This window comes from Helicoverpa zea, chromosome 27, assembly GCF_022581195.2.
Source record: "Helicoverpa zea isolate HzStark_Cry1AcR chromosome 27, ilHelZeax1.1, whole genome shotgun sequence".
Classification (NCBI taxonomy): domain Eukaryota; kingdom Metazoa; phylum Arthropoda; class Insecta; order Lepidoptera; family Noctuidae; genus Helicoverpa; species Helicoverpa zea.
The window spans coordinates 5979169-5999797 of record NC_061478.1 but is presented as its reverse complement, the minus strand read 5'-3'; the positions used below and the strand labels follow the sequence as shown (position 1 = coordinate 5999797).

At 36.5% G+C, this 20629-nt stretch overlaps 1 protein-coding gene across 1 annotated transcript; it reads right to left on the bottom strand.

Annotated features, from left to right (window-relative positions):
* Positions 1-1018: 1018 nt before the first annotated feature.
* LOC124643310 lies at positions 1019-17007 on the bottom strand. The gene is made up of 4 exons (XM_047182241.1): positions 16657-17007; positions 9153-9322; positions 5002-5122; positions 1019-2146 (listed from the first exon to the last, which is right to left on the bottom strand). The coding sequence occupies exons 1-4, from the start codon at positions 16925-16927 to the stop codon at positions 1962-1964; spliced, it is 747 nt and encodes a 248-aa protein (XP_047038197.1). The 5' UTR covers positions 16928-17007; the 3' UTR covers positions 1019-1961.
* Positions 17008-20629: the final 3622 nt, after the last annotated feature.

Sequence of the window (20629 nt, the reverse complement as noted above, 5' to 3'; positions counted from 1 at the left end):
ACTGTTGAATTGTGTTTTCTTATTTTACCAAATTTTGAATAAGGATTTGGTACCATGATTTTCTTAGGTGTTTGTTCCATCACTTCCATTCCTGGTAAGTATGTAAATGAAGGGTGGCCTTATTTAATGAACATCTTCATAAAGTAATAAGTTTTCAGCCATATATGAGTGAATTACTTTTTCAGATTATCTTATACATTTATAATGACCGAATGCAGAAATTAAAATGCCCAAGTAAATTAGAAACAATTTATTACACTTAAAATTATTTACGTTCACAATCATAAACAGAAATAAATATTACAACTTACACTACATTAACTAAATACTACCATTACAAAAAATAAATTATATTTCCTGGTAACATTAAAATCAAAGCCTCTTATCCTGGACAGAAACTTCCAGAAGAAATATTTCTAGAAAGTTGCACCATTTAACTATAACGATAACCAAACCATAACCAGCGTATACTTGCCGCCTATTGGTCAAATTAACGATTTGACAACTGAAAATGGTTCGGTTATCGTTATAGTTATTGGTGCTACCCACAGGTAGTTAGTCTATTTTTGGGCAAATATTAACTTAAGTTATTGCCAATATAGACCAAACTTAACTAAGTAAAATGAAATTGCAAAAGTATTTCCAAAATCAAGCGAAAACGGTTGACAATAGAAATTACATACAATATAACATTTATAGCAGATTTCTTCAAATAACTTTGCAATTTGAAGTTAGTCTACCTTGTCCCAACTATGTTGGGTCGGCTTCCAGTCTAACCGGATGCAGTTGAGTACCAGAGTTTTATAAGAAGCGACTGTTCTCAACCCAGTTACCCGGGCAACCCGATATCCCTAGGCATGACTGGTTGTCAGACACCCGTTACAACTGCCGAAGATTTTCAAATGACAGCAAGAAGTTACTTGTCATCATTATCATCATCACCATCATCGTCATCATGTCAGGCATAGGACGTCCACTGCTGAACATAGGCCTCCCCTTAGATCTCCACAGATACCTGTTGGAGGCGACCTGCAATCCAGCGTCGACGGCGACCTTTTTATGATCGTCGTCTGTCAAGTCGAATGTCTAACTTCAAAATTGCAAAATTTTGTGAGGCAAACTGTACTTACTACCTTAATTATATTTGTGCACATAAAATTCCTTTACGCCATTTATAAAACTTAATAAATTGCTGAACAAATGCTCATTGAAATGAGGAAATGCTAGCAATCTACTAAGTTGCATAAATAACTACAAAAAAATGAGGAAAACTAATTCTTTACATCTCCAGCTTGATAGGAGGTGGAAGCAGAATTTCTCAGAAGCAAAGGTCTGAATCTGAATATAATTATACTTCTTGATGGGTAATCAGAACTAGTGGGAACTGGGAACACGGTTACGCCTTTGCTTATTCCCATACCAAATCATTCCTTGCGCATTATACATGAGAAATAATATGCATTTCTTATGAGAAATATCTTACTGAAGGTACCGCCACATTTTAAAGGATTTTAAAATCATCTCTTCTAATTAAAATTGCGTCATCTTGAAATGATTCACACCCGACACAGTGCACCGTTGTTTTTTATTATTTCTATGAAAGCCGCTCAAACCTTTCCCAAAAAGCCTGTCCGCGCGGAGGAATATTAAGTACATAATCCGCGGTGGTACACGGTGTCGTAGAAGTTACGAATTACCTAAGGCCTATTTACACCGACAACATAAACGTCCTTCTTCTTAAAACAACTGTTACCTTTGCCAATTGAACGTGAAAATTCATAGTAGAGCCCATTTCACGAAAGAGGACCCGCAGACGCAGCGCTTGTGTCTATGCGATAGCTGGTTAAATACATACAAAAATATATAGTTCTACAATTTTCCGCGGGACTTCTTTCGTGAAATGGACTTTAAGAAGCTTTAAGTTATTTATCTGACGTTTATGTCATCAGTAAACTTCGGGCTTAAGTACTAAGACTCGATAAAGAAGACAACGATGACAAAGCATTAGGAGAGTCAACCCTCACATAGTTTCCATACGGCGTACTTATAGTTTGTGGTCCAGCAACCGCAGCGTAAGGGTTAATTACTAAATTAATGTTCTTGTCTGAAGCCGCTGCCGTTCCTGTGCTGTCCCTGTTCCAAGCGGCTGTAAAATAAAAATATGTTACAACGCCATCTAGCGGGGAGTAGTAAAAGTTTTTGAAGTAACACCATCTAGTTGTGAATGGTAGTAAATGTTTGAAGTAGTGCTATCTAGTGGTAAAATTGTGCGCTAATAAGAAAATAATTCAGATCCAAGAAAAAGATAAATTAGACTAACTGAATTTTAAATAACATTCTTAGAAATAGATTATATTTATGCACGCAATTTTAAATTGAAGTATGTTAACATTTATTTTGTATTTTGAACAACTTTTAGCGCCATCTGTTCAAATGCTACACCATCGCTGTCGTAAGTAAACAGAACTTTAAGTTGTATTGCTACTCGATAAGAGATGTCGCTGTCTACCACTTCCTACTAGTACCTAATTTTTGTATTTTAAGTTATTATTTATAGCAGATTTTATTTAAAAATGTTAATAAATACTGAAGTTAAATGTCTATTTCGTAACACATATTCAGTTATACTAACTAAAGTGTGGTTTGCTAAACCATTTGCTAAAGTATCAAGCTCATTAACATACCTAGGTAATTAATATTTTCTAAAAAAATTACAATTATAAATCCTACTTTTTACATAACAAAAAAATACCTAACATGTCCCTGTGCCCAAACGTAATCTTATCAAGCAAAACTTTCACCCATTGAAGCCGTTTTGGCATCGGCACCTCGTGGTCATGCGTCATCGAGAAACCTACTTTTGGGAGATCACTTTCACGTGTTAAGTGTTGTAAAAATGCCTTTGCGTAGTAGGCATCTTAAGTCCGTGTGAATGAAATATGTCATAGATGTTCCTCGCGTTTAAGCCTGCGTTCCGAGGGAACTATTTCCCGTAACCGGGTGAAATACATATAGGTTTTAAAAATATCACAGCCGCCTTTAGTGTTTGACAAATACCTAGTTTTTAAAGAGTGTCTATGGAGTTTGATGCCGATTCTTCTCATAAGACTCCTTGGAACCGTGAACCTAGCTAAGTATTAACCTGTAGGTAATATGTCTATATAATATGATTGACTTTGGCTATCTATTGGCTAAAGCATTTTCAAAATATTTTCAGTCGCCGCAGGAGTTACCGGCAGTGGCAATTACCGGCTCGCTTCTAAATACCACCAGATTTTTTGGAATTTAAAAGAATAACAACCACACACATGGACAGAAAGAAGACCAAGAAAGTGGTGCTTCTAAAAAACAAGAAACAGAAGATTAAATAAAGAAGCTACCTTAAATAAGAAAGACCCAGAAAAAAGTCTTGAACAGACAAGAATTGTATAGGGTGGCTCATAGACATAGCATTCCGTGGTTAACCACTTACATTACAAACATAGAACGTTCTAGACTTTAATATTAATGATTCTTCTCGTCGCCACAGTTGGTGGTACTCCAAGGAAGTAGCCATTCTCTGGTCTGAGTCCAGCAGTGGGCTGTGGGCTCTGGGCTTGAGGATACCCCTGGTATGGTGTATTCTTCCAACCAGATGCGGAAACTGGGTTAGATAAATTCTTAGTACATATTTTTGATTGTTAATAATAGTGTCCAGACCTAATTTTAGGCACAGGAGCTGTCAGGACTCTAAGGAGATCAGCCAGCTGCGCAGGACATATTATAGTGCACAAGCATTAGCTTGGACACAGGGCCCCGATTCTCCTAAGTTAATAATGTCAAAATCGAATAGAAATCGAATCGCAATATGATCATAATAGCAGTTTTAACCATATCGGGCATTCTGCTACTAATAAAAGACCAATCGTATTCGATTGACATTTGATTGGTGTGCGATTGGTCTGCTATTTTGATGATTTTGGTCTATACGGTAGTTTGCTGTACAATCATTTTGCAATCGTAAATCATTTGCAGACAAAATGATTCATTATTGAATGACAGAAAAGGATAAAAACGCTTATTTCAAAGAAAAAATAGCGGAATGCCACATACGCTTCAATCGTAATCGAGTCGGGATTGGATCTCAGTCGAATCGAGTCGAACGTCAATCGAAGGTCGCTTAAGTAAAATTAGGAGAATCGGGCCCCAGGTGCACTCACTATTCCTTCGCTCATATACTTCCTAAACTTTTAAGTTAAAAATGTTGCTTAAATAGGTAAGTATGTAGGATAAGCTGATTTTTTTTTATAAATAGCCTTATACCTGTTTAGATTGATATCAGGGCCCCGATTCTCCTAATTTTACTTAAGCGCCATTCGATTGACGTTCGACTCGATTCGACTGAGATCCAATCCCGACTCGATTACGATTGAAGCGTATGTGGCATTCCGCAATTTTTTCTTTGAAATAAACGTTTTTATCCTTTTCTGTCATCCAATAATGAATCATTTTGTCTGCAAATGATTTACGATTGCAAAATGATTGTACAGCAAACTACCGTATAGACCAAAATCACCAAAATAGCAGACCAATCGCACACCAATCAAATGTCAATCGAATACGATTGGTCTTTTATTAGTAGCAGAATGCCCGATATGGTTAAAACTGCTGTTACGATCATATTACGATTCGATTTCTATTCGATTTTGACATTATTAACTTAGGAGAATCGGGGCCCAGTAATGTCATCAATTTTATATGATGGCTTAGCTGCTTTCATAGTACCTAGGTAAGCTATAACACGAAGTACCTAACACAAGTAATCTGTGCTTTATCGCCCGAAATAAACTACCTATCCTTGTTCCATTCACAAATACATTTACCTACATCGATCTTAAAATATTTCCTGAGTTTCGCTCTCTATGTCTACTTTTCTGTTATCTATGAATGCTCTAACTCCATCTCTAAAATTGCTTACCTATTACTTACTATTATTAATAAAAATATAACAAATCTCCTTACAAATAGCGCCATCATGTATCTCTGGATGGGCTCCGTTGTGTATGTGCAGATGTATCTCCTTCTGCGCCGGCGCCTCCCACCCGTGACCGTGGTGCGTCTTCTGACCGAATAGTGCTCCCACCTGGAATTGAGAGAAAACCATAAATGAATATTTGTTGTCAATAATAAAACCATCAATATTTCAATGATAGCTGTTTACCGTTTAGCTGCATTATAAGCAAAATTTTTACTCATCATCATCGTCTGTTAAACCCATAGATATAATATACTAAACAAGATTGCGCAATCTCAAAATATATGTTTACGGAAATGAACTCTATTCCAACGAAATAAGGTACTAAATTGGTTGCATAATACACAGAGGCAAATCCGAGCCGAGAGGGATAGTTAGAACGGAGGCCGTTTGTCTCTTTCTAACACCTTGCCAGCATAAAAAAAAATTGTGATCAAAAGTTTGGTCTTCCCAAAAAAACAATTCAATCACTTATATTTTTATCCAAGTAACCCTGAACATTCTTGGCGCGTAAACAGCATTTAAAATTTTGTTTATATTTTTTTCCTATTAAATCATTTTAAACTATTAAAATGGTGAAAAAGTGTTGCGTTTATACTTGCAAAAGTGAATCCTATGGTGATTGCAATATGTCGTTCCGCAGGTTAGCTAATAATAACATTTTCGTAAATCAAACAACTAGGATGCCCATGAATTCTTGTAATGAGACAAAATATGTGTGATGGATTCTAAAACGGTTGTACTATTGTTATAGCTTCCCAAAAAATGAAGAAAGGCGACATAAATGGCTCAGCAGCTCTATATGTGAAGCAAAAAATTACAAAAAAATCAGTGTTTCACTTCGAATTTTATTGCTTTTATACCGCTAATTCCCGCTAATTATTAAAAGCCTATATTATTATCTTGAGATAACAAACTGCGTAAGTTAAAACTTGAACTTGTGTTAAATAATCTAAGCAAATTCGGGATTGTCTCACATAGCTTAATCTTATGGTCACCCTATTAGAAAGGGACAGACGGCCTCCGTACTAACTGTTTCACTCGGCTCGTTTTTTGGGCTTAGGTGCGCAGTCCTGTTTACTATATTATGTCTATGGTTAAACCACAACCCACCTATATTCTTCCGGCTCCAGTATAACTGGATACAGCTGAGTACCAGTGTTTTATAAAATTTTGCTCTACCCACTGTTAAAATTTTTAACTTGAAGTTAAGTTTACAATTTTAACAGTGGGTAGATAAGTGATCTCAGGTAAAGTTTTGACTAGATGCGTGCCTACATATTTTTGGAGAGTTGCCCGCCCTCTATAACTCGATATCTTTGGGTTTCCGTCATTAGATCCTAACTAGCTGAAAATGAATTTCGAAAGAAATAATGTTTGTTTTTAAATCAGTCCTGATCTCTTCGAGAAATCGAAGAACAACTACTTTTTACTACTCTAAAGCATTAAATTTAACGGAACATAAATAATAACAACAGCAACTGCTGCTATTATTAAGAAATACCAGTTTGCAAACAGCTTCCCAAAATGACAAAGGGCCCGAGGCGTAGGCCGTATACTTAATGATACATTTAGATATTCAATTACACTTTCATTTTTCTAATACGAAGAAAGTTTAAAATTACTACAAGTGATTGGAAAAGATATAAAAAACTACTTCAAATATGTATCAGTTTACTTTTTAATAACTTTGGCCCAATGTGTTACATAATCAAGCTTTTAACTCTCACAATACAGGGCACAGGCCTTTTCTCTTACAGAGAAGGAATGGGATTATAATCACCACGTGCGTTCAATGCATTGGCGATTTCACTTTCAAGTCCAGGTTTACTCAAGATGTTTTCCTTCGCCATTCATCATCTGCCAAGCCTTTTCCCAACTATGTTAGGATCGGCTTCCAGTCTAATCGGATGCAGCTGAGTACCAGTGTGCCACAAGCGGTGTGGAGCGACTGTCTATCTGACCTCCTCAACCCAGCTACCTGGACAACCCGATATTACTTGGTAAGACTGGTTGTCATTCTTTCTGGTTTCTGACTACCCGTAACGACTTCTGAAGTCATTCGTGCGCGAGTCCAACTCACCCTTGGCTGGTATTTATTTCATAATTCATTATAATTTATTATTGGACGTTCTAAAAAGGTCAAGTTACTTCAACATATTCTAGCTAGCATCAATAACTTATCGAGGACAGAAACTTTAGAAGAATCACGTTTTAAATATCATGGACTTTGCATTGAAAGTCACTTCTCATGATTCACTAAACTACGAATCTCACTTTCATTTAGAAATCCTTGATTAACACTAAATAAAAAGATATCACGGAGAACAAAATGACTAGCGGAGATGTCATAACGCAAAATCTCGTAAGAAAGTAGCGCGACAATATGCGTGTGTACGGGGAGACGAGGAACGTTAACTAGCTCTTTACACGACTTCTATGGAGCTCGCCCAGTATTTTCAAAATAAAATCACTTATCAATCAAGACCAATCTTTGACAGATTAGTTTTGATTTGACAAGGAACCCGAACGTCTCGTTAGTTCTAGTAACTGATCACGCCTACCGTACGTTGCTTGACCGACTGATCTACAAGAAGGCGCCTGACCTACCTTCCTTATTGCATGTCCACTACATATCTTTCCTTCCTCCGTGAACGGCATCAATCCAATTGTTTCTTGCTCTATCTATCTCTTTTCAACTCCTTTTAATCCTATATATCCGTCCTTTTCATTCCAGCAATTTAAGCTAACTTTCTCTAAGCTAGAATGTGCTAAGTTTATTTATTTTTGTTAATTCTGCCAGTGGACAGTTATTGACCTTGAAACGTCTAAACTACGTGACTTTGACTCAGGTGGGTAAAGAGCAATGACCTTGCATTGGGTAGTCCGTTAGACGTTATGTAGTATGTTTATATTTCGTTTCGTCATCTGCCCAGCCCAATTCCGATGATGGAATACCACTTGGAAGGTTAGCAGCTTCTTATTTATAAACACAGTTGCTTCCGTTAGCAATTTTGCTCGCGTCCTATGGAAAGTACTCTGAGCAAACGGAAAAAAACCCAGCCTAATAACTTCCTCGATAACTGGGCTATCCAACATTGAAAGATTTTTTCAAATCGATTGAAAAGAAAGAAAGAAAGAAAACTTATTTATTGACACAAACCATACATACACATAGAAACAACAAAAAAAAACAAAATAAAAGAACAAAAGGTTGCGTCAAATAGGTCCAGTTCAGCATTATGCCAGACAGCTAGTGTCTGACGCTGGTTTTCAACTGGACCTATGCGGAGTTGCGGATGTCCATCGGTATGAACTGATTTAGATAGTAGTTGTAGTTCCTGAGATCAGGATCATTTGGAAGTACCTATACTTAAATTGTTATTTTCGCTGGCCTATTTACTGCCATAGGTTGTTTTTCATACAGAGAAGGCATGACAATTGATGACCACGCTTGGCAAAGGTGGATTCGTGATCGGATTTATTAAGTTCAGGTTGCTGCACGATGTTTTCTTTCACGGTTTTTATGTCACCAAGATATACTTAAAATGGACTTATTTTGTCACGCTCGTAGATAGACCATCTGCCTCTATTAAGGTCAGCTTCCAGTCTAAGTGAATACAGCTGAGAACCAGCGTACCACATAGTGTGAATGCCTACCTGATCTTTTCAACGGAGCTACCTGGGCAACTTGACACCCCTTAGTGGGACAGGTTGTTAGGCTTTCTGGCTTCAACGCACTCTTATTCCGAAGCACGGAGGAACTCAACATGATAATATATCTACTTACATCTACTTGCAACCAAGGGCCAACGCATCAAGCATTACTAAATGTTTAGCCCATAAACTTTTACGGATGTTATTTAGCCATGTTCCTATGCAGCTCATGGTTCATGGTAAAAATCAGCCAGGACTTTAACTCGTTATCTATACTAATATTATAAAGCTGAAGAGTTTGTTTGAACGCGTTAATCTCAGGAACTACTGGTCCGATTTGAAAACTTTCAGTGTTAGATAGCCCATTTATCTAACACTGAAACTTAGATACTTTTTATCCCGGTACGGGAAGTAGTTCCCACGGGATGCGGGTGAAACCGCTGGCAGAAGCTAGTAAGGTATATTCCCAGCTACACTCTACCTTAGCAGCGCCAGCCATGAGCAGTAGCTTCAGTATAACAAGCGCAACCAGCAACGTTTTGATGCCGACTATAGCAGCGACCACTGCCCACGTGGATGCCGCTCCGATCTGGAACGCAAGCGGGATGAGAGCTTGCATCATCTTCTTGAGAGGACGCCCGAACGTCCGCCCTGGAAGAGAGGAAGGTGGTTCATTATTAAAGGATGTTTAAGATAGTAGTATTTCTTGCGGTTGCACCTACAAAGGTATTTATAAAATTCTCTTGTCAGACGTTGTTGGTTTTAGCTAATATATGGTCCATTCAGCTCTATTCTTGATAATTTCAATTAACGGATTTTTACATGAACGGCGAACAACGAAGTATTCTTAATAAGCCGACTTTATTTTCTTTCTTCTTTTTAAGCGACTTCCCTAAAAGGAGGAGTTTGTATTTTCTATACATTTTTTTATGGGAAATTATAAGTGTAGCAACAAAATTATTTATTGGACACATGATTAAACTTCTAATGTTATAACTAAGCAACGGGGAAATGACATAGCCTCTAATAAACTAATTCGTCTTTTTTACAACGCCAACTAAATATTCTATAGAAAGCTTCAAGTAAAGATCATCAATTATTGTGACTTGTCTTTCTTATTTATACATTGTCATCTAATTTACTAACTCGGCCTCGTTTTTAGTATATTGCCATTTATAACCTTCAATTAAAAAACATTGTATTAAATGATAATTGAAGTTAGTGACGAAAACGAATCGTTGCAATACCGACTCCACGTAGTCTTGCCTGCCCTACCCCTAGAGTGCAATTCAAAACCGCGTAGGCGCGGAGGGGCGAGGCGGCCTGCGAGCTGAGGCGCAGGTAGTTTCAGCGCTCGCCGCCGACGACGCGGCCGGCCAGCAAGCCGAAGCTGCGGTGGTGAGCGTGAAAACCATCTGCGACGATAAGCTCGCATGGGACCGCTGAGCACTGCAGCACCGGAACCGTGACAGAAGCGATGCTTGCTGCATGTTGCTTGCTTACATTTTAAACGCACTGAGTTAAAAAATTAGAAGCTAATTAAATATATTTTATGATGTCATTTAATAGTATTTTAGAAGTTTACTGTTAGAATGCATGCTACAAATTTAGATGCTAAAAAATAACCATCATGCTGAGGTGTATTTAGAGTGGTTTACTTAGAAGATAACTAGTGGCTAAGATAGTATTATTTAGATGCTCGTTAATTGTGTCTCACTAGTAATTTAGAAGGCAACATACATTTTTGGGGGCGAATAATGATATTAAAAAGAAGCATGTTTAATTAGAACCCTTTTTTTATTAGACATTCCTATATTTACATAGATGTATGGAAACCTATAAACAGCACTGAACAGACGTTTGCAATGAATTAATTAGATTCGTACTCTTAATTAGCTATCAAATCAATTTTACTGGTACTGGTTTACAAGACTGAAAAAATTCTTTCAATCAAAAAAGCAAGCGGTCTGTAGCGATTTTTCTCCAAAACCTTAACAGACATCTTTCCTCATTTCCTTTACACAAACGGTAAAACACCGAAACTAAGGAATACACGAGTTAACCAGCGTTAACGTAATAAAGTTAATAGAGTCATGCTCTATTATTTCAGAAGATAAGGAGAAAACCTAACGGGATATAACTGCTATACTTTCAATTATTCAAATTCGACTTTTTGGCAACTCATACACAGAAGATTTTCTGTTGCATAGGTAGCTGTAAGATTTATTTACAGCTTATTTCTAGCTTAGGTACAAACTTATACATACTTCCCTCTATGTGTATGCACCTGCTGAGTTATGTTTAAAAACTTCTGTTTTACGTTCTTAACATAAGTAAGTACTGTAGCGCGTGGCGCGCTAGGGACCGGGGATCTTCAGACTTATACTCTACTTCCGATCCAATCGCCAGCAGTTCCACAGGCTGCTCCGTATGCTGCTCCACGTGCAGCTCCTTCTCATTTTGCTGCATCTCCATGTCTTTGCTCGGCGTTGCTTCTTTCTTTACGCTAAAAATATTTTGTGCATTAAACGGTGTACATGGAGAATTTTCATATTTCTCAGGGTATTTCTTATCATGATCTAGCACTGTTACTAGGTGCATATTTACAAGGCCCTGCTCTGACGTTTTTCAAATATATTTACGTAGAGGGCATTGAGTATAAGACGCTATGCGATAAACTTAGGGCAGAGTTCCCAGATAATATAAATTATGTAGAAAAATTCTACAACGCTCGACAGGAGCAAGAAGAAGAATTACTGTCATTCTATTACCGTCTGTGTGGGTTACAGACCAAAGCAGACATTGCAGACGATAACATTTTTATTAAAGTGTACTTAAAAGGGCTTATTTTTAAATATAAAGCCGCATTAGGCTCACAGCTCTTTGCATCAAAATATGAGCTGCGTGATACACTTTTTCAAATGAGAGACTTATTTGGAAAAGTACAGAGAAATGTCATGAATTTGCCAATCATTCCGCAGAGGAGTGATGATAAGAAATACCCTGAGAAATATGAAAATTCTCCATGTACACCGTTTAATGCACAAAATATTTTTAGCGTAAAGAAAGAAGCAACGCCGAGCAAAGACATGGAGATGCAGCAAAATGAGAAGGAGCTGCACGTGGAGCAGCATACGGAGCAGCCTGTGGAACTGCTGGCGATTGGATCGGAAGTAGAGTATAAGTCTGAAGATCCCCGGTCCCTAGCGCGCCACGCGCTACAGTACCTATGTATATTTTTTTGCGGTTTACTTATTAACAGCCTCGTGGTTTGTGGATTTTAGAAACTGCGGGACCGTAGCTTGATTATTTGACTACGAATTGTATGTGTGTGAGTGTTTCGCAAAGAACAATTATGATGCCTGTAGTTTTATAAATAGCATTTTTCGAGCTCTTTTTGCCTTGATGACTTTTCAGAATTCACTCCTTTATCAAAATAATTCCAGAGCTCTAACTTAAGAAATACCTACACTTAATTCTAGCCACATTTTTAGCATATCCACACCCACCATATACTTACCATGGTTAAAGCCAGGTATGGGATGAAAGTGGTCCAGCTGTGAGGCTGCGTGTTGTAACAGATTGCGACCGGTTTGTTATATATAAGTTGTACATATATGTATGTGTGTATGTATGGCCCCGTCTCTAAGTTACTGGGTAAAGTAGCAAGGTATTTGTAAATTGATTTGTGGTAATTTTAAGTAATGTTAAAAGGCTTATTTATATACCATAGTGTTAATATTTGAACTCTCTATGACATAAAACTAAAAGAGTTTGTGGTTTGAACACGCTAAACTCAAGAACTACTGGTTTTCATGAGCTAATCAAGTTAATCTAAACTATTGGTCCCATTTGAAAAAATATTTCAGCGTTAAATAGTACAGCCTACCATTTACCAGGGAAGATCACATATCAATGAAACTTGGACTAAAAAGCCTGAAATAATCAAACCCGCATACCGCACGTGGTGATTAACGCTCAATCCTTCTCTGTGTGAGAGGAGGCTCAACCCAGCAGTGGGACGATAAAAAAGGCTGATGATTTTTGATTTGTATATAAAATTTGCCTTTATATAATATATTTTTGTATGTACTTAATTGTTTAATTTAACAAGCCTTATGGTAGGATATTGTCAATGCTCCTTTTGTTAAATAATATAAGATCTCTACATGTATGTAAGTAGGCATATTCGCAGAAATAAATGAATTCAAATGATTTATTGACTAGTTTTTATCCAGGTTCGTGTAGTAGTTCCTACGGGACGTGAGTATAACCGCTAGCAGAATCTAGCCAGTCTTTTTTGCGTTTCTTGGCTCTTAACTGGTATTTACAAAATGTTAGAGGTAACATGACATCATTATAACAAGGTGAAGATCATAACTCATAGAATTCGAAGGAAAATAAATATTATCCGACTTTATTGGCATTTTAGCGAGCTTTTTACCTTGGAGTCGAGTTTTTAGAGCTATTTGTCATTAAATAAGTCGACAGTATAGCGGAAATTCTTAAGATTCTAAAGAGTGTTAAAGTATATTATTTATTATTCCATGTCAGAGGCTGTCAGGCGGATTCGAATTCAGTGTATAGTGGGTTTGTTGGTAAGCTTAATCGATAAGAAGAAGAAGATGGCATGTTATAATAATAGCTTCCGCTGGCGGTTTCACACTGTCTAGTGGGAAATACTTGGCGCACCGAAATAAAAAAGAAACTTAAAGCTTTCCTCAATAAACGGACTATGTAGGTAATACTGAACTTTTTTCTTTATTCTATTGGATAGCGGGTTGCAGATTAAACTAATTTGATAACTCATTCCTTGATTGTTTTATCAAAATGTACTGTTAAGAGTTGCGATGCGATATTGCATGTATTTAGGGGGGTTTTCATTAAATTATATAAAAAAACATGTAGTCGGCTAGACTTTCGAACATACTGTCATATATAATTCTAAAACGACCAGGAAACTCAAGTCTATTAGCCTTAATGTGTTAAATACTATATTACGTGAAAAAACTTATAGTTCCGTCTGAATTCAGGGTAATCGCTTTAGATATCGTCAGTCAGCTGTTTTTGCTGTTTTTTGTTTTATGTCATTTTGTTGACAGTTTGTATCTACGAGTAATTGAAGTGAAACTGAGAGAATAGGCATGATGACAAATTTTTAAATACCTTTGTATGATGTAGGTATACGTCTATTTTATATGAAAAATTATTAATTTTAAGAAAATGCGAAGTTTTTTTATCAAATAATTGCATTTTTCTCTGTCCACTTTGAATCCGGCGCGAAAACGCTTGTCAGTGTCATGTCGTCACTTGTGACGTCACGACTGAAATTACAAGACGCAAGTAAACAACGCTCGTGCAATAATTAAGTTTTTTGTGTTATTAAATATGAATTCGAAAGTGCATAGGTGTTGTGGGGTCCCCCAGTGTAAGAACACATCCAAAACAACTCCTGATAAGTTATTTGTGTACGTTCCTCACAATAAAAAAATACGAAACAAGTGGCTTAAACTTGCAAGGCGAGATTCAAAAGCAATATTGCCCAGGGTACAACTTTATTTTTGTGAAGATCACTTTGATGTAAGTTATTACATAGTTCTCTAGATTCTATAATACACTTACATGGAAGTTTTTTTTAATTAAACTAGTATACTTACATGGAAGTTTTAACATTTCTTAATTCAGCTGAACAAAAATCTTTATTTGATGCCAAAAACTCTCCCAGCATTATGATATCAATTCTAGGCAAATTAGCGCTGTTTGCCTTGATAAATCCGGGCTCCATAACTCGTGTTATACACAATTAATTAAATAAAAACAAAGATCGCAGTGGACGTTCACAATAACGAAATGTGACGTTCGCGCGCTTTCGCGCGAGTTGTTTTGAGAAATGACGTCACGAGCTCTGATTGGTGTTCAAGATATCATGGCGGATTGCCTTATTTCGTAATTTTATTTTATAAAAATACATATTAATCACATTATTAATAAAGAAAACAATGCGCGTTTTATATTCCAAGCTTCAAGTTTAATTTAAATTATTTTAATGATTTTTGATTACTGTCATCATGCCTATTACCTTCGTACTTTACTTCCTATATTATTGTGGGTCAGATGAAAGTTTATTCTAATGCATGGATGAAATAAATAGAGTGATTTTGATATCGTGTGAGAAAATCCTGTTTTGTTCGGGACTGGATAGAAAAAAAAGCTGAGCTAATTTTCAGAAACATTTTATATTCCTTTGCCCTGAAGGTTCTGAAACTACTGAAAATTCTTGCACTGTTGACAAGCTACATCATACCCGCATAATATAAGCTATATTTTATCCGGGTAGTGAAACCGCGGGAAAGCAGCTAACCTGTATCTACTATGATTAAGAGGTTTATTTATGTGTAGGGTACGATAAAGGGTCCAAAACTACTGAAGCGATTTGGCATTTTTTTATTGTTGGGAACCCACACTAGCTCTGGGTAACATAGATTGTGTTTGAACCGGGTAGGTACGAGCAGTAAGTAAGTTTCCACGGGATGCGAGTGAAACTGCTAGCCAAAGCAAAAATTTCATAAAAATAGAATTCTTTTTGCAGCCACTTTTCAGTCTACAGCATTTTAATTGCGTACGTATGAAAACTTATCATTTTGTTTCTAAAGCAATTAAAATCGGTTTCGTTTTCATAACTTGTCGCTTTCTACACATTAAAAACATCATGTTACCTATTAATTTCACGCGCAAGTCAGATATATAAGATAACAAATATAATAAGTTAAATAATACCGATTAATAGATAGGAAAAGTATGTGCAGTTGCGCGGAAAATTATGAAAAACAAGCGAAAGGAAGTTTCAAAGATAGTAGATAGTTATAATTCTATACTAATATGATCAGAGTTCGGAATTAGGTACCTAGAGTTATTCATGTACTTACACTGATTTTATGCAGCGAAAGAATAAAGTGGGTATGCCTCAAATACCGAGATTAATTTTAAAGAGCAGAAAAAATTCCGTGATTTTTTTAATAAAAAGTTATTTACTTTTAAGACTAAGTATCAATAATTTGTCTTGTGAATTAATGTAAACTTATAAATGTTATGTTAATTATCTTTGTTTTATTTGTCTATCTCTGAAGTTCTTATTATTATTTGGTTATAATATTGTTGGTCACACGGGATTGTCCATTAGAAATCCCGAGAAGGTCCACATTAATATCAACATTTCGATGCAAGAAACCTAATGCCGACTTCTGAATATAATAAAGAAGAAACATTGCTGGCCTTACTACAAACACTTTAACCACTGTTTTACACTTGTCTAAAAAAAAACGTGGCTCCAAAATGAACCATATGTCAACGTCATAATTTGACATTTTTTTAGACAAGTCTTAAACTGACGTTAAAAAGTTTTTGTGGTAAGACGGTGTATGTTTGCTTGTACCCTAAACTCCGAGAATACTTAATGAACCGATTTGAGAAATTATTTCACAGTTGGAAAACTTCACTCTTCCCGAGTAACATAGGCTATATTTTTCCCGGTACGGGCAGTACCTAGTTCCCACGGGAGGCGGGTGAAACCGCGGGAAAACGGCTAGTACGTAGGTACTAGTATAATAATTATTTGTATGCGTAATATTATTTACTGCAAAGTTAATACACGCGAGCTGCATTTCGTAACAATTTATAGCAAGACTGTAAGTAAGTTTCCCTTTGATTAAATGAAAATAATTGGTTTGTAGCATTTCCACTCCCCCTAGATCGATTTAGTTGGAGAAATTGACCTCCATAGCAGTTTGATTGATTATATTTTTAAATTAAACAGCAATCTTACGTAATTTAGAATATCTTTAAGTACTTTCTTTCTTTTTCATTCATTTTATTTTTACTGAGTATAAGTAGCGTATAAAATAACATTCCTATATTATTTTGTTCGAAATAAACCATAGACTAAAAGTAAAAAATAGACTTTTCATTGCCAAAAAAAAAAAGCTTACCGGTTGACACATCCAGACTTCTCCCTTCATTTCTATCCATTTTAACATCATAAACATCACTTTGGTTATATTTACTGTCTAAATAACTATTAACTACATTTTTGGTATCAATATTATCACTAACAAGGTTCGCGTTTGCGCCACAACCGGGTCGCCATATAAAAAGTAAAAACAATACTATAAACGTCAAACGCCCGAACATTTTCACTTTTTTTAATAGCAATATATGAAAACACGGGATAAACCACTTGATAATTTCTTTTAAATCCATTTTTGTGTTTATTTGTTGTTTTAATTACGTTTTGAACGCGGTAAATTAAAAAGTGCGGCTGTCATTTCGCGCCAAACGCTCCGTTCGAACTAAGCGCGCGGAGGTCGCTCACCCATTTCTTCTTTCACTACACGGATTGAAGAAAGAGCGGAGATGCCATAATGCAGGTAGGTCCGACTTTCTAGGTCAAATACGTACGGTGGGCATGACAAAAACAAGCAGTTACGGAATGAATTGGTGTAACGTTTAAAATGTAATTTTGATGGGCACCGACATTTCAAGACTGAAAGAAAAATATTTGCCTGCGATGCAAAAGAAAGCATTTGAAAAATTCAAAAGAAAGTTAAAAAATAAATCATTTAATAAATAATATACTGTTTTATTTCATGAATCCCAAAAAAGAAGTTAAAATATTAGAAGGAAACTAACTAAAGCAAGATGGCATTTAGTGAGTGAGTAGTCTGCACTTTTCTTACTAGTCGTGCATGCGTGCAAGTTACAAGACAGTGGTCTGTCAACGATTTTTGGTATAAAAAAAAATTCGGGTCCAAAGAAGGCGTAGCGTAGCAAGACAGTGACGTTCCTCGTACCTACCCCACACACCCGAATTTTGTCGCGCTACTTTCTTCAGAGATTTTCCGGTATGGCACCTCCGTTAGTCATTTTGTTATCCATGTTTCACTCTGATAAAGACATTTGCACATTGGCCGTTTGAAAAAAAAAACTTTGGACCAAACTTTCGCTTTTCCCATTAAAATTCATGTCCTGTCCGATTTTTACTTTAAATGGATTGTCAAAAACCGATTTTACGGAAACGGAAAAGGCGAGAAAGTTTCTTTTTTTTATTATTTAGGCCGCGTTCGCTTTAGGCATTGTTTTTTAAACGATGTCGGAAGTATTTTGGCTTAGTGTCAGGAAAATTGCGTATTATGAATTGTTTAGGCAATTAGTGGAAACATTAACTTAAGTAGCTATGTATACTTACTTTCTAAAAGGAAAAGGTTTCGGTTGACGAGTTTCTAAGAACCTTGATAGTGTCGTAATTTTTTTTGAGGTATTTTTTTCTGAACTTTGGTACTACAGTCGATTGTGGAAAAACCATAGTGTTGACAGTCTTTTACTAAGACGATCCTCTGACCAAAATAGCTTTATATTTATCTAAGTAAGTATTGTTTGTTCTCTAAGTATTTTTAACTCGTGTTATATTTTATAAATTCTATATATATTTGTTGTAAACAAAAATATCTTTTTTTTTTCAAGTAACTTATTGTATACTTAGTGGGATTTTTGTTTGTAAGTATGGCTATAAATGCCACGCGAGTTAAAAGCTCTTGATAGATAATATCAAATAATGAAATAACACGTGGTGAATGGAGTCCCATCACAATGAACGCAACTCTCTTGTAGATAGTAATACTGGTCAGTGAAAGATATTCAGAATTCAGAATTAGATAGTAGAAATGTAGATGAAACTGTTTTTATTTTAACCTACTTATGGGCTTGAAATCTATGACAGAATCTATGAATTATCATAAGTTTCAGTTAGTCTAGAGACGTGGCTCTAGTTTCCTTTCGCGGTTTCACAACCGTTTCTGGGAGACTATTCACATGCATGCCCCATGGTCCGATGTATTTACGTATGTCCGTCTTCAGGACTTTACCACTTATCTCTGCTCCTACCAAACCTGTCAATAGGTTCAACTACTTTCTCAGTCATCATCTTCACTCTCTTCTACTACATATCTGCTGTCATCTCACAAGAAGGTAACATTCATTCAAATAACTCACAGATTAACTTTCGAATTTATAATAAGTAAGTAGGTAGGTATACCTAATAAGTAGGTATAAGTTGGTATTTGTTTATGGGCCTGTAGAAATAAGTACCGTTAATAAATTAGGTACCGCTATATAACTGCATCGCGAAGGGCCGATGGGGTGCCCTTGTTTACAATGCTATGCCTTTCAAACCGCATTACATCAAATATATTGCCTTGTCGAAATTACCCAAGTATAGTGGGTACAGTTATTCCAAAAGTTAAAAAGTTAACTTCGGTAATTGGTAGAGCGTTAAGTTTTCCCTAACTTCTCTAAACTTATACTGTTTCTGAGCTATAAGAAAAATAGGTAAGTCATCATCTCCCGAGCCTTCTTCCCCACTATGTTGGGGTCGGCTTCCAGTCTAAGAGGATGCAGCTGAGTACCAGTGCTTTACAAGAAGCGACTGCCCTTTCTGACCTACTCAACCCAGTTACCCGGGCAACCCAATACCCTTGGTTAGACTGGTGTCAGACTTATTGGCTTCTGACTACCCGTAACAACTGCCAACTTCGATAATAATCGTTAGAGCGTTAAGTTTTCCTTAACTTTTCTAAACGCATACTGTTTTTGAGCTGGGAGAAATATATCTACACCTAAGTAACTGAAACAAGTAGATATTAGAATTCTTGGTCTCATTCCCTTCAAGTACCTAACATTTGAATAAATAGTTCCGTACTCTCCCTCATTTTAGAAGTTAAAATAATCTTGTCATGTAGCCAGGAGGAATGGAGGTTAGGAGCGAAAGTGTCACTTAGCATATTGGTTTATTTATTTACTTTAAAGTTTATTAGAATTACTAGCCTCCGCCAGCGGTTTTTGCGGTGGGAACTACTGCCCGTACCGAGATAAAATATATATTAATAGCCTATGTTACTCGGGAAGAGTGTCGCTTTCTAACAGTGAAAGCATTTTTCAATAGTCGGAGCCTTTACAAACAAACAAAAAAAAAGGGTTTGCTCTTTATTACCTCTATATTACTATAGATAGGCTACTTTTCATCCTTTTTTATGCTTGCTACTAAATAAATAAGTACCTAACAACTGCGTGTAAGAGGAAAGAGTAAGTAATGTTCTAGACTACACAAAGGTATGTAAATTCGTCACAAGTCAGTGACATGTTGCGTGTTCAAATGTTCACGGTCGAACGCTGATCGAGAGTGTTGCTCTGATGCACAGGACGGCTAGAAGCTCGACATGAGGTTTTGCTTGTTAAATTATAGATATTAATTATATAAAGAAAAGTTCTAGCCTTAGGTACGTTAAATATGAACATCTATGCAACTTATGACCACAGATTAGGTAAAGAGCTTTCACTTACCTATGATATCTATATTTTGTGTACACCAACAGTTTCTGTGTATAATTTAACAAAAATAAAAGGCTATTAGCAGATTGGCTTACACATTTGTCAATTACAGGCGAATCAACATTTACGATAGAGGCTGACTCTGAAGAGGCCTTTTTTAACGACGTCAAAAATCGTCAAATGACCCCTCCCGCTGTGGGTTAGCAGCGTTGAGGGATTGTCAGACTCTTACTGACTAAAAACCGTCGTCTTCCGTCGTAGGCATTTTATGTACCAGGGCCGCGGTAACTCTTTCGAACAATCCCGCATCCCTGGCAGGCCTTGCCTCTACTGGGCCTCGCTGGAAATAGGCTGACACTGAAATACATTTTCACATCATTCAGAGATAGATTCATAGAGAGCGCTCTCAAGCAAACAAACTCTTCAGCTTTATAATATTAGTACATAGATGTGAACGTCTGCTATGAGTGAATGCTCCGCTGTCTGTTACTCAATAATTAATAGAATCTGTCGGTTCATTAGCTTTAAGAGTAAGGTTGATGAATCCATTAAGTATCTTTACGGTATTTAAACACGTGG